At 46.7% G+C, this 15328-nt stretch overlaps 1 protein-coding gene across 1 annotated transcript in view; it reads left to right on the top strand.

Annotated features, from left to right (window-relative positions):
* The window catches only part of NCBP1 (nuclear cap binding protein subunit 1), a 614484-nt gene that overhangs the window by 197635 nt on the left and 401521 nt on the right, over positions 1-15328 (top strand). Inside the window, exon 14 of the mRNA XM_085636602.1 lies at positions 13609-13683. Coding sequence (XP_085492728.1) covers positions 13609-13683 — 75 coding nt within the window. The remainder of the gene's footprint in view (positions 1-13608; positions 13684-15328) is intronic.

Here is a 15328-nt window from a genome sequence, read left to right on the forward strand (position 1 = left end):
CGAGAATTCACCAGTGCCACAGACTATGGCTCCGGTCGAGGGATCGCCTTCGGGCCTTACCCGAGACCTATCACGCAGTCCTTCGGCCCCGCCCTCGGGCCCGGCCTCGGACGTTCAGCGGCAGCCATTACCGCTTAAGCCAGCTGGTTTCCCTTCCACGAAACCGAAACCGAAAGCTGCTCAGGTTCCTACGAAACCGAAACTGAAAGTGGCGCTAGTCGGATCGAGGCCTTCAACACCTTCGACGCCGGCGCACCGTGTCGGCACCGACCGCACCAAGGGGGACTTCGGTGCCGAACTCGAGACGGGCGACATGGGAGTCGACAAACGGAAGAAGGCCATCGGCGCCGAAAAACCTGCTCGGTTACCGGCGTCGACGCCACCGACACCGAGGGCCGTCCCGCCTGCTACGCCTCGCAGCACCCCCTCGACGACACCGAAACCTCACGTGTCGAAGACGTCGACGGTGATCTCCGCACCTCGGCTCGATGCACCACGGGCGCAGAAGATATCTGCAGCCGCCTCGACGACCCTGGCGGGGGCCACGACCTCTAAGGCGCCCCGAGTACGGCCTGGCGCAATGCCAGGCTGCAAAACCAAGGCTGCCCTCCAGGACCAGTCGGGTTCGATCGATCCAGCGGTTTCGTCGGTGCCGACCAGCATTACCTTCGGCTTGCCTCCATCCACAATCCCGAAGGCGTTTCAACTCAGGACACAGGCCACCAAAACTGCGGTTACGCCTGTCGAGCCGTCACCGTCACGCGTCATCGACGCCGACACTGGCAGGATGATTCTCCACGACCGAAGGATAACTTCGGAACCGCCATTGGAACCTTTCAGGATCCCGCTAAAGAGGAAGCTGCCTGTGGACACAGAACCTCTCCTGTATGAACCCTTTCATTCACCCTACCAGGATCCACACCGGGCCTCCCCCACACGCTCCGACACGGATGCATTGGAGGACTACATGGGTGAACAAGTCCCCTACCATGTGGACACGGACCCTGATGACCAGCAGGACCCTGACCAAACTTGGGGCGACCCTGCAGACCCCAGTGCACCTCTTGATGCACAGGACCCACAACTATATGGGGCAAAAACGTCACCCACAGAGGATACTGCGGCGTTCAACGCTCTGATTGAACGGGCGGCGAACAACCATGATGTACAGCTTCACTCTGATATCATCGAAGATGACTTTCTAATGGACACCTTTGCATCCTCAGAAAGACATGTAAAGACTCTGCCAATGTTGAAGGGGGTCCTTAAGCCAGCCACTGACATTTTCAGGGAACCCACCAGGGCACGAGTGATAAACCCCAGGATCGATAAGAAATACAGATCAGCACCTGGGGATCCTACTTACATCAGAGGACAATTACCACTCGACTCCATCGTTGTGGCGAATGCCCGCAAGAGGGCACACTCGCAGACAACGGGTGACGCTCCTCCCCCGGACAAGGAGTCCAAGGTGCTGGAGACCTCCGGCAAGCGAGTTGCCGCACAAGCTGCAAGCATATGGCGCATAGCTAACACTCAAGCGCTCCTCGCTCGCTACGATAGGGCGCACTATGACACAATGGAGCAACTCCTTCAACACCTCCCTGACCCCTACAAAGAAGGTGCAGAAATCCTTATCAGAGAGGGACAGCTACTCACAAATGCTGCCATCAAATGTGCACTAGACGCTGCTGACACGGCTGCCAGGGCCATCAACACTAGCGTCATCCTACGACGTCACGCCTGGCTACGTATCTCAGGATTCAAGCCTGAGGTACAAAACAATATCCTTAATCAGCCTGTCAACCCCGACTTTTTGTTCGGGCCTGAGGTTGACGCCACCCTCGAGAAGATAAAAAAGGACACGGACACTGCAAAGTCCATGGGCGCCCTACAAACTCAGTCCTTTCGGAGCGGCTCCTTTCGTCGCCCCGGAAACAAGGGAGCAGGCAGAGGACAGGGGTCACAACAAACATATAACAAGGGTAATACGCAGACCACCTACGATAAGAACACCCGAGGTGGCTATCGTGGCTCCAGTACCAAGGGCAGAGGACGTGGCTACGGCAACACCAGGTCCTCCCCCAAGAACAAGCAGTGACGCCCTCTCCCTTCCTCCCGACCACATAACACCTGTCGGGGGAAGGCTACAACGGTTCCTGTCCACGTGGAACTCCATCACCACGGACAGGTGGGTCAAAGATATTATAAAATACGGTTACTGTCTGGAGTTAACTTCCACTCCACCCACAATACCACCAAGAAACCGTCCTATGTCTTCAGAGCACTTGACGCTCTTACAGCAAGAGGTAGAAAGTATGCTTCTAAAAGGCGCTATCGAGGTCGTACCCGTCCACGAGCGGGGCACGGGGGTTTACTCCCTCTACTTCTTAATTCCAAAAAAGGACGGGTCGCTCAGGCCTATATTAGACCTGAGACCCCTGAACCAGTACATTCTTTCGGAGCACTTTCACATGCTCACTCTACAGCAAGTCCTTCCGCTTCTCCAGCAGGGAGACTTCCTAGCATCACTGGACCTCAAGGATGCGTATTTTCACATACCCATCCACCCCTCACACAAAAAATACCTCAGGTTCACTGTTCAGGGGCAGCACTATCAGTTCAAAGTCCTTCCCTTCGGCGTGACAACAGCGCCCAGGGTTTTCACAAAGTGCCTAGCTACGGTGGCGGCACATTTACGGAGACAGCACATACACGTCTACCCCTACCTAGACGACTGGCTCGTTCAAGCGAGATCGGCCCAGCAATGTGCAAGCCACGTGTCCCGTACCATTCACCTTCTTCACAGTCTGGGATTCTCACTAAATTACCCAAAGTCTCATCTCCAGCCCGCACACGTACAACAGTACCTAGGTGCGACTATAGACACTCTGGCGGCCACAGCTCAGCCAAATTTAGTGAGGATCAACGGCATACAAGCGCTGATCTCCAAGTTCAGACCCAACCACTCGCTTCCAGCGCGAGTGTTTATGCAGTTGATAGGCATGATGGCCTCCTGCATCTTCATAGTCCCGCACGCGAGATTACATATGCGCCCACTTCAGGAGTGCCTAGCACGTCAGTGGAATCAGGCTCAAGGACAGTTGAAAGACCTAGTGTTGGTGAGCGGTCGGGCATACAACTCTCTGCATTGGTGGAATCCACAAAACCTTTGCAAGGGCCGACCGTTCCAAGAGCCTGTTCCACAAATAGTACTGACAGCGGACGCGTCTCTCCAGGGATGGGGAGCTCATGTACTCCACTACACAGTGCAGGGACTATGGACGACACAACAGAAGAAGATGCACATCAACCTTCTGGAACTGATGGCAATCTTCCTGGCCATGAAGGCTTTCAAAGTACATCTGTGCAACAAGGTCGTGTTGATCCGGACGGACAACATGACCGCAATGTACTACATACAGAAGCAGGGAGGGACACACTCTCCACAGTTGTCTCATCTGGCTCAGAGCATGTGGAAGTGGGCCATTCAGAGGAACATGTTCCTCATGGCGGAACACCTCCCCGGCAAGGACAACCAGATGGCGGATCTGCTCAGCAGACACAGCCACCAGATGCACGAGTGGGAGTTACACCCATCGGTACTCCAACCGTACTTCCAGCAGTGGGGTCACCCAGAAATAGACCTATTCGCGACAAGCGAAAACGCAAAATGCCAAAGCTTCGCCGCCAGATTCCCACACCCGCAGTCGCAGGGCAATGCGATATGGATGAACTGGTCCGGCAAATTTGCGTACGCTTTTCCTCCAGCACCGTTGATACCGCTGGTGGCTCGCAAACTCCGACAACACTCCCTGACACTCGTCCTAGTTGCTCCCACGTGGGCACGCCAGCCGTGGTACACCACCTTCCTCGAACTTTCCGTGGTACCGCATCAAAGGCTGCGGATCAAACCCGCGCATTTGACGCAGAACCATGGAGAGGTTCAGCACCCAGATCCGCAACAGCTGAACCTGGCGATCTGGCTCCTGAAGTCCTAGAGTTTGGCTATCTCAATCTGCCACCTGACTGTATGGACATCATCAAGGAGGCCAGGAGACCCACTACAAGAGCTTGCTATGCAGCCAAATGGAAACGGTTCGTCATTTATTGCGGTAATAATGACATTAACCCGCTGGACGCATCCATCCACAACATCATATGTTACCTCTTACACCTATACCGATGCAATCTGGCGTACACCTCTATACGGGTCCATTTGACCGCAATATCAGCCTATCTGCAAACCAGGCAGCACCTCTCTCTCTTCAGAGTGCCTGCCATCAAAGCATTCTTGGAAGGACTCAAACGAGTCATTCCACCTAGTCACCCACCGGCTCCAATGTGGAACCTCAACTTGGTCCTCACACGCCTGATGGGTCCACCCTTTGAACCTCTACACTCATGCGAGATTCAATTCCTTACCTGGAAAGTAGCCTTCCTGGTAGCGATCACTTCCCTAAGAAGAGTTAGTGAACTCCAGGCACTAACCGTTCAAGAGCCATTTATTCAGGTTCACGCCAACAGGGTCGTACTACGTACCAACCCCAAATTCATGCCCAAGGTAATATCGCAGTTCCACATGAACCAGACTATTGAACTGCCCGTTTTCTTCCAAAACCCACAAACTGTTGCAGAGAGGGCATTACATACACTAGATGTACGGAGGGCCCTCATGTACTACATCGACAGGACTAAACCCTTCAGGAAGACAAAACAACTGTTCGTTGCCTTTGCCCCACACCACAAAGGTAACGCCATCTCCAAAGCAGGGATAGCCAGATGGATAGTTAAGTGTATTCAAATCTGTTATCAAAAGGCAAAACGCACATTAACTATTCCACCACGAGCCCACTCAACACGCAAGTTGGGGGCTTCCATGGCCTTCCTAGGAAACATTCCCCTGCATGATATATGCAGAGCAGCCACATGGTCCACTACACACACATTTACAAAACACTATTGCGTAGATGTGCAGTCAAAACAGCAGGCAGCTGTAGGACAGGCTGTTCTCAAAACACTTTTTCAGACCGCTGCAGCTGGCACGGGTAGCCGCCGCCAATAGAGGGCACTGCTATGTATTCTATGCACAGATATGAATTCAGCAGCCCACATGCCTCGAACTGAATATGCTACTTACCAGTATGCATCTGTTCTTGGCATGTAGGGCTGCTGACATTCATATCGCCCTCCCTCCTCCCCGGCGCCTGTCGCAGCTGCAGCTCTCAGAATTATTGCAAGCATGGTCATCACTTTCTGTATCTACTCCATCACTGCCACAATGGCGAAAAACAATCTGAGGATGGAGAGGATGCCCATGCGCACTGTAGTCCAGGGGAGGAGTCACCTATCCAAGGATACTTCGAAGACTCTTCCAGGACAACAACGTGCAAACATCCGGACCCAACACTAGGCGGCGATCTATGCACAGATATGAATGTCAGCAGCCCTACATGCCAAGAACAGATGCATACTGGTAAGTAGCATATTCATTCTCCCTAGCCTAATGGCGGCCCTCTCTTGGCGTACAAGCGTCGCCACCTCAGTCCTGCACATGGGCAAAGGCCCTATTGCTGCAGCAGCCTTTCCTCCCACCTTGCACAAGGAGTCCACTCAACAGGGCTCCCCACTGGACCTCGCTCCGTCCAGTGCTCTCCTCTTCCTCACAAGTCACGCTCTTGTAGGCAAGTGCAGGTGGTCTTGAATTTCCTAGGTGATGTCCCATCACCCAGCAGGGAGACTTGCAAGTCTTGGCCTTGAGTCCTGGTCACAGGCATACTTCTTGCAGAGCTTCCCCTCCTCACACTGCCCGTCTGGCTCCTTAGGAGATGACCGGTTTTGGTAATGCTTGGGTATTGATGCAGCAGAATAAAACCGAATTCATACGGTTTTGATGTCTGTCCTTGCTGATGTCATCTTCCCTTGCATTATGATGACCTAGTCAGTCATACATAGTTATCTAGGTTCTGAGATGGTCTACTGTTGATCATTTGTTGCCATAAAAGGAATTCTTATCCAGATTAGGCTTCCATACGAAACTGCAACGGCTGTGAGATACTATGAAATAGAGCAAGGGCTATCTCTTCATGTCTAGCCTGACATTAAAGCCATAGTTTTGCTGATTGATGTGGGGGCGCCATCAATTTCAAATTCTGTACATGGTATTGGAGAGCAAGTTGATTGTTATAGAAGGCTTAGCCTACATTACTCCTGTAGTTTCTTTAACCTACAGGGACAATCATCCCTACTCTTTGTAATTTAATTTATTTTTTTATCATTGCTATTTATATTAGTAGACTGTTGAGCAATATATCCCCACCACGCTTTTTACAAACATCTGTGAACCACCCATGCGTTAGGAAATTTGTATTTTAGGTGTATCTTGGTACTCCAATGATTAGATTGTACACTCCAAAGTAAACGCATAATAGAAACATGGCTTGAGGGGTTGACCTTAAAGAGAAAAGGAATCGTTCTCCTTTAGAGATCCCAGGACCATCAATATGTTAATCGATTTGCCTCAAGGCAGATGTAAGTAAGGAAAGAAAGGGAAAACTGTTATGAAAAATTATACATTTTATTCAAGCTAACAAGGAGAATATGAAAGCAGTGAATGTGGAAGTTTTAAGGTCGTTAACTGCGATGTGCTATTTTAAACATCTAAATTACAAACAGGTGCATCATGACCAAATTAATGACTACTAATCGTAAGAAAGTGCAGTAACATCTGTGGGTGGGATCTCAACTGAAGCTAAATGACACAATCCGTATCAGCTAAGGGTAAGAACAATTGGAGCGATTTGTTCAAGAAAAGATGAAGCAGGTGCTGAGGTAAATGCTATATTCAAGAAACCCAACAGTGTCTAACAGGGAATATGTAAGCAAGTGAGGGGCAAGGAGGAATCCTGTTCACTGTTACATGAGTGGAAATCAATAGCACATGGATAATTCAAGGGGTTCCCTGCATTGACCGAAACTGTAGTAAGTACAAAGAAAAGGACACTTCATTAGAGTTTTTAAGAGTGCATCAACCAAAGTTGATTTAATCTCAGTGGAGGCTGAATAGTTTAATCATGAAGCGGCCCATAATATGGTACAGGACATTGGAGACCGCAATAGTAGGCAAAAAGGTGGTCTGTCTTCATGCAATATTAATATGGATGGGGAGAAGGTGGGAGTAATGGTTGCCAAGAACACAATTTTAAGAAGGATCATTGGAATTAGATTGTGGAAGGCGAGAATATTGCATTCTGCGGATGTGTGCCTATGGGGAATTAATAGAGGATTGGCTCATTATGCTATTTTGGGAAGTGCTGAATATTTCAGTAAGGAGAACCAAAGGGAATGTGTGCATTTCAGAGAGGGGAGAGTCCATTTTGGTGTTGTGCATAAAGAACTAGGGATCACACTAGATTATGGGGCAATTCCACCTGTATATTTTGTGACTAGAAAGATTTGTCGTACTGAAACAGTAGAACATAAATAGGGAAAAGGAGGTGATTTTGTGTCAAGGTTAAGGGATGGGTAAAGACGAGTTTCAGTGTAGAATTTAGAGTTTAACGGATTAAAGCTTAGCATAACAATAGAGGAGCATGCTTATTAGTGAGTCTTCAGGTAAGAAATATACCCCATAGCGTATGGAAGACTTATGCAGAAGGAAGATAATTGAGCCAGTAGAATATTTAGTTTGGGTGCCACTAGTTGTGATTTTGTGCAAGAGGTCAGGGGCGTGATTGCATCTTGAGAGCTGTCTTGGGTCCAATTTTGCAATTGGACGAATGCAAGTTGTTGTCAAAAGCTAGAGTTTTTAGGTCACTACATCGTCTGTCATGTGGAAGTGCCACCACGAGAAACAAAGGAACAGTTGATCTTATTTCGTATTGGCAGGGCTTTACTCTAATTTTGTTGAGAACTGTACATCTAAAATTGAACCCCTGAAGGTATTACTTAACGTGTGCAAAGTTCAACTGCAGGGTAGCTCAAGGGGAAACATTTAGTTAGCCCAAGTAGAGAAATACTGAATGCTTCATGTTTGAAATATTTTGTATTTGGCAAGGAGTGTTTTGTAAGTGTAAGTTCTAGCAATGGTTTGATAGGAGCGGTTTTGATGCAGGTGAGGATGGTAAAGAGTAGGTGGTACCATATGACTGCAGGTCATTACATATGTCAGAGAAGTTAGTCAATTATAGAAAGAGAATTACTTGTGCGTTTGGCAATAGAAGATTATAGAATGTTTACTTTGTGTTAGAATATTTACTCTGAAGGTTGGTCCACAAACCACTGATTGATATGCTATCACCAAGTGGGCGTAGGTCTATGACTGTAGGGTAGGCTTGAGTGCCAGCCAAATTACAAGCATTTTAGTAAGATTTAGCATGTCCCAGGAAGGTCTGAAGGAGACAGATTTTGTAATCAAAACTGTTGCACATTACATTAATATAGGGTGGCCAGAAGAATGGACGGTGCTAAGAGTGGGGTTAACAGCATGCCATACATTTCAAGAAGGACGACCTTTTGGGAAATGGGATTCTTTCTCTAGGACACAAGTTTATCACGCCATTTGGGCTTAGGAAGAAAGTGTTTGATTTATATCATATAGGGCATTAACAATCTGGAATTCAACAGAGGTTGAGAGGTTTTACAGGGTGGTAGACCAGTGCATCCAGCTGGTGGCCTTAACTGTGGAATAGTTTGGAGAAACCGCTTTCAAGGAATGTTACATGCAGGGCAGCTCCGAATGCAGTGACAAATGTATCTGTTTGTGCTAAGAGGTGGGAAGCCAGGTTCAAATCTGATTCCCTTGCTAATTGAAGAGGAAGTGCGGGAAAGATGGTATGGTTGACTACCAGACAATAAGGGAGGCAGTTGAAGTGTAGAGCATATGAAGAAGTACACAGATGGTGTGAGGGAAGTGTAGTAAGGTCAGAGATAACTGGAGATGTGGTACGTTTTTAAGCAATAGTCTGACCTGATCATATCACATGGATTCCTTTGCCAGAGTGATCAATGCTTATAGCAGTTCAGTAAAGGTGAAAGAAGGGAAATTGTTGACTCTCACCTGAGTATCAATGAAAGATAGGGTGCGAAGCTGCCTTCTTGCACAATGGGTGCCACCATCCATGTGGATGGATGGATTGCACAATGGATGCCACCATCCATGTGGTCGAGAAGGATGATGCCAGTGCGTTTTTAGGTGTATTAAAGCCTGAAGTAAGGAATGGTACCAATTAAAGGTGGAACTAGAGAAAGGAATAGTACTGGTGAGGGAAATGAAATTGCAAGTTCAATTGTGAGGGATGATGATGACTCAGTCTTCTTTTACTTTGGGGGATAATGAATAAAGTTCAGGTGGTGTGAATCCAGGGTGCAGCCTGGAACATAGGCAAATGCTGTCTAAATTTCAGGATTATATTATGGAGTAAGTAATTACTATCGTGTTTTTTTCTCTGATGCAGGTTTTTTCTGTTACTATGTGTAGAGGTGTGTGATAATGCACATTATTAGTGAAGGTTGAATGTGTGGATATGTTTTGGTTTGGTTGCAGGAAGCTGTAGGTGGAGTGGTTACAGAAGAGGTGTGTGCCCTTGTTGTTCTCATGCTATTACCAGTATTGTTTATTAGTGAAAATAAACACTGACGTTATTACCTGCCATCCCTCGCACTCACGTATCCACTTTATGTAGGTTTTCTTTACAATAAAATGTAAATGTATTGTTTAGTAGCTGGGGGTTATTTGGGAACAAAAGGATACCCCAAAATTTTCCGAAGTCAAACCTCGCTCAGTTACTGAATCGGAGACCATGTCACAGCTCAGTTTCATGAGCCAATGTGTCCCTGTGTAAAAGCACCACCCAAAGAATCAAAATCAATCAAAATACAATTTATTAAACTTGATTAAGCTCAATCAATAACTGATTTCTAGCTCAATGAAATGTTAAAAGGTTTTCTTACAAAATTAAAAAATGTTAGTGAGTGCCATGAAACCTCTCCTGTACAGTGTTATGCAGAGTATCTAAAAGTCAGAAAATATTCCTAGCCCCAATGGGGTAGCAAAACTAGGAAAACATCTGACAGCATCCATAGTAGAAGAGGAAAGTCTTCTGGCTCACCCTCCACTCTTGCCCTGCTGGGCATTATGGGAAGGGGCCTTGTGCTTTCTGCACACTTGTGGAAATGGGCCGCCTGGTTGCAAGGAGAGATCTAGCCTGACATTGGAGGGAGGCTGGGGCCCCACCCTTGGATAAATTGACCAGGGGCATTGATCATTGTGTGCAGAGATGGAAAAACTGCTGCGCAAGGCCAGCGGAGTGACAAAAGGATTTCGATCCCTTGGGCTCCATATTTTGGGGCCCTATATTGAAAGTGAAGCTAAAGTGGGGCTTGAAACCCTCAAATAATAATGTATGTGATCTAGATTATTGTGTGTTCACAACGAGATCAAACCTTATACAATGGAAACCCGACATGCAAATGTTTGACCTCTGTTCTTGGTCCTGTTACAGTATTTTTGTATCGCAAATGTAAAACTATTAAGGTACTAAAAATAAGCAATTGTGTTAATTCAGTCTGCAGATGTGAAATTGTGAGGCAAATGTATATTCCACGTTGTTAATGATGCGCAAAAGTATAAACCCATAAATTGTTTTACAAGAATAAGCATCTGTTACCAAAGCTTACACATGAGGAAATAATGGCACCAGAGTTTAGTTTACTTGCCTAATATCGCAAAATGTGGCCAAGCGAGAACCTGGTTCTGCATAACAAATATAGCAATTAGACAGCTACTCGTACATGACCAGTGCTTTGAGTCAGAATATCGATAGGCACACAATTTAACTCATGGAGCGATCTCTAGGTTTGTAGCACAGCAGGGATAACTAAACCTTTTATCCTGTGGAGGTCCGTAAATTGAATGTGATTAATTTGGATAATAGCAACAACTAGGTTTATTAGTCAGTCTTCCTTGGCAGGTCACCTATAACAGTGTGGTATACCATGGGGATTAAGGGTTCCTTGGGAAGAGGTCGGTCATAATGGCTAGTGCTGAGCTCGTTGTTAAATCTGCAACTCATGTGGTCATTCCTGTTACCGTTTTGCAATAAGTTGTTGCTTAATCCAGCCAGCTGTCCTCTCATTGTTGTAATAAGTGAGAGCTAAACGTTTTCTCAGCCATAAGTCCTACACCACAGATGTTCATTTCATCAGATGATTGTGGGAAGGGGGGGAGGGGGGGGGGTGGTGGTTGCCTCACCTGAATGCTCACACTTTTCCTGCAGCCAAGCGATGGCTAGATCACTGTTCACACACCATGTTCACCCACGAGGAAGCCATTGTGGATGATCACACATCCCCACAGCAGGCAGGATGTTATCACCTGCACCTCTGAAAGGGTCGCCGTACCTTCTGTCACATGTCCTGCTCCATCACACTGCCAGCAGGTTATCTCTTTATATTTCCTCGGTTCACAGCAGTAAAGCAGCATGCAGGATTCCAAGACTTGGGCCCAGTCTACAGGAACACTAGCAACCCAGTTGAGGTTCCACACCTGGTGAGGTGTGCAGGGCTCCCTGGTGTCCAGGCTGCCTATTGAATAATAGGTCAAGATGCAAGTGGGTAGTTATCATCTTCTGGTGGGTAAGAATGGTAGCCAGAGTCAACCAGGTTTGCCTCATTTAAAAGTTCAAACGCTCTACCAATGCTGGAAAATTGCATCCTCCTGATGTCCACCTTTTTCTGAGCCCTGAAGCATGAGGCTGGTCGCACAAGTTTGGAATGATCTCTGCCCTGCATCTATTCCTGTTACCTGGGAACCTGGCAACAACAGAGGAAAAACAAGCATTGGCAGAGCCAATAGGTCTCCTCAAGTCAATGTATTTAACCACATTGAATAGCAGCACAGCTGCTGTTCAGCGCGATGTCCAGCCTGCGCTGTTTTCTGAACTCCCATATTAGAAAGCGATTTAATGCGCAATAATGAAGAAAACAGTATGGGTGAAATAAAATATTTGGGCAAGAGTACACCAGGAGCAGCTCTTAAAGAAACTGAAAGAAAGTGCCTGAGCATGAACTGCCCGAGTCCCGCTCCCACAGCTCCTCCTTGGCTTGGTCAATACCCGGGTGCATGGTCAGCCTCCAACAGCAGACCTGTTTTTATCTGCTTGAGCTGTAGTGTGCTCTGTTGCAACTCATCTGGCAGAAGCTGGCATTATGTTTAAGTGAAAGGGTTGCGGTGGGTAAACTGAGAAAGTGAAAATGAAACTGTTAAAGACATGTGGGTGCCTCCTGGCTTGATAAACAGCATACATTGTGAAGCATCCTTATAACAATTTTGGAATGTCTGTTTCTATTTCAGTTCTTTTTTTAATAATGAAACACCATAAGCAAGTTGCAAAATGGAGAAACGGCTCAAGGGCGGGTGAGGAGGTGAATAAATAAAACCGATCTGTGAAGAAAAAGAAGCAACAGAGTTCAAGAGAATTGGAGTAGACAGAGCAAGTGAAAACATGAGCACTCGTGTGGAGTGCTCAAAGAAAAAAGTAGCTCCTAAAACGGAAGCAGCAGATAAACACAAGTACTTAGTCCATGCTCTGGAAGAGGGCCAAACATATGAAGACATGACGCATTTATGCTCTGGACAAACTGGAACGAAGGATAAATCTATGGACTGGCTGAAGCCCACTGAATTGTAAACTCGTCTCTTTGAGACTGCGCATGCACTGTCCAGCCGAGACCTAATGAATGGGTCCAATTCCCTTTGAGAAGAACCTAGTCAAGCAAATAGAAAAAATTGCATGTAGAGCAGGCTTCAGGAATGGTATGGATAAAACGGCTGCAGGCTTGCATGCCTACCTTGGACAAAAGTAGCCTTTCCAAAGAGAAACCACCACACTGCATGTATCGGGTCCCTACCATTCAGCCAGAATGTGATTGACACATTAACAAAAAGCATCAATACATATTCCACATATCATAAATGCAAGATACTCCATTTATTGGAACTAAGCGTAGATTGTCTTCCCAAAGGACGTTGGATAAATTGTTCATGCCCTACCAGCAATCAGTTTGGGTGTTATTAAAGCATCAGAGCTCAATACTGATGACACTTAAAAGAAAAATGATGCACTTTTTTTGGGCCTGCTGGAATTTTTAAATTCATTGGAGCAAATAAATCGATCTAAACTGGAATAAAGTCACAGATGAACAGCAGAGATTTTCCAAGGTGCATTTGAGACCCCAAAGTGTAGACTGCTTTTGACAAATCAAATTCTGCCTTTATTGTGGTATCTTCTGTTCTATTTAGTGGTGATTACTTTAGCCTTATGTTGCCCAAGCACCACTTATCCGTAGGAAAAGTAGTTGTGGTGGTTTCCATGCAACCATAAAACTTGACTAGTTGTATCTGCTACATACGTTTAGCAGTTAAATAAGTGTGGGGGCTCTTTTTGCCTTTTAAATGTAAATCATAAGTGGATATTTCCTACATTCTGTCACTTAAATAGCTAGTTATATAATGAGTAGTAATGTGATGTGCCAGTTACGGTTCCAGGTCAAGGTTAACCTTTCTTCTTTAAAATACAAAGTACAGTTGGAATTGTATTTGTCTTGCAGGTCAGATTGCGTCACTCAGGACCTTGATAGGCCGAAACCACAATTTGTAAAGGAAGTATTGGAAAAATGTATGAGGTGAGTTTTTAACTTTGTGGCTTAATTTGTATATTTTATTTCTTGCATTTATGTGCCATTTCTGTTAGTTACTGGAGGACGTCAACAAAATCAAATTCCTTCCTACTTTACACAAATGCATAGTTTACCCTAACTGGACTTTGGAAAACAGATTTCCTTAACATGCGATTGCAACTGATACGTTCTCCTATACCTTAAGCTGCAAACTGCTGGAGATCCAATTGAAGAACACGCTGTCAAGGAAGGTTTATGGTTTTACATGTTATTTGTGGATGGAATGAGTGCCTCGAGTAAGAAGCATAGGTAGAAATACCAGGAAGAGATGTTAGGGCAATGACCTCTATTTCCAGCCTTCGCTAAGGCGAATAGTGTCCATGTGCTGTGCATCATGCCTAAGTTTCCACTGGTGCGAATTGGGCATACATATCTTTTGCTCTCAAAATGGTGCTATGGCCATAGTTCTCCTGGAGGACTGCAAACTGTGATTGAAGAGCTTGTCCTTATAAAACAGAACTGTGATTACCGAAATACGAAAAGGGCCCCCATCCCTTGAAGTACTGCATTTGAAACAGTCACCAGTGCCTTTTGTGTGTTGAAAGGGTGAATGTTGGAATGAAAGTTCTGCATGTGTCTTGAACAGTCGCCCTTCTGCTGTACCTTTTCTGGGTAGCCTGGTGAGTGTGTCCCCCCCCCCCCCCCCCCCCCCCCCCCCCGGTCCCAAAATGAATTGAAAATCATGCAGCTGCTGGAGATCCTCCTCTTTATCTTTTAAGATATCAGAGCCGCACTTTGATGTTGAAGTGGCACTCACATTTCATTTCACCCTTTCTAGTGAGTGACCGTAGTAGCACTAAACTCAGTAGCCGGGATGGGGGGGCTTTGCGTAGATGTTTTTACCCGTACACCTGTGGCAAGATAGCCTCCTGGTTCCCTCCATTCAAAATCTCTGCAGTCATGCATAACTGGGGTCCTTTACTTCCATGATGTCTGGCACATGCATGAAGGGCGTATGTGTGCCTGTGTTTCACATGTACAAGAATGGGTGAATGGTGGAGCCCATCAAACTCCACAACAGTTGTGCTAATCAAGCCACCTTTGTATGAAGCTACTAATGTCCAACTTGTACATTGAAGGTAGCACGTACACCATCTAATTTCTGTTTCCAAACCAATGGTTGTCCTGGGTGGGGAAAGTAGTTTAGCATCCCTTTAAGGTAGCCATAGTTCCCCACCAGAGTGAGAGCTATCCATTCCGTATCCATTTTTCTATTTAGAACTGCAGCTCTTAACCCCTTCGCTGCCAGGCCTCTCACCCCTCCCTTGTAGGTTCACTAACAACCCTAGGAACCCAGAGCCAATAACGGAGCTGCGTCTTGCAATGGTTTTTCATTGTGTACCGTATATATAGTAATTTGTTTGGTAAAATATAAAGAGTCAGGAGCGCTAGGTGGCGCTAGCCAAGATGGCCGCACCGCGGTGAGGCTCCTGGATGGTGGACCCCTCACATCTGCCCGGCGTCCGATCTAGCTGTCCTGGCTGCGCTCTGTCGACTGGTGCTGGACTGCCACCCTACCCTCGATGCAAATTCTGGCTGGATCGGAGCCGTGGGGACCGAGATACGCTGTTCGGAAGCGGCGCCGCTGAAC

The sequence above is a fragment of the Triturus cristatus genome, chromosome 2_1 (assembly GCF_964204655.1).
Source record: "Triturus cristatus chromosome 2_1, aTriCri1.1, whole genome shotgun sequence".
Taxonomy (NCBI): Eukaryota; Metazoa; Chordata; class Amphibia; order Caudata; family Salamandridae; genus Triturus; species Triturus cristatus.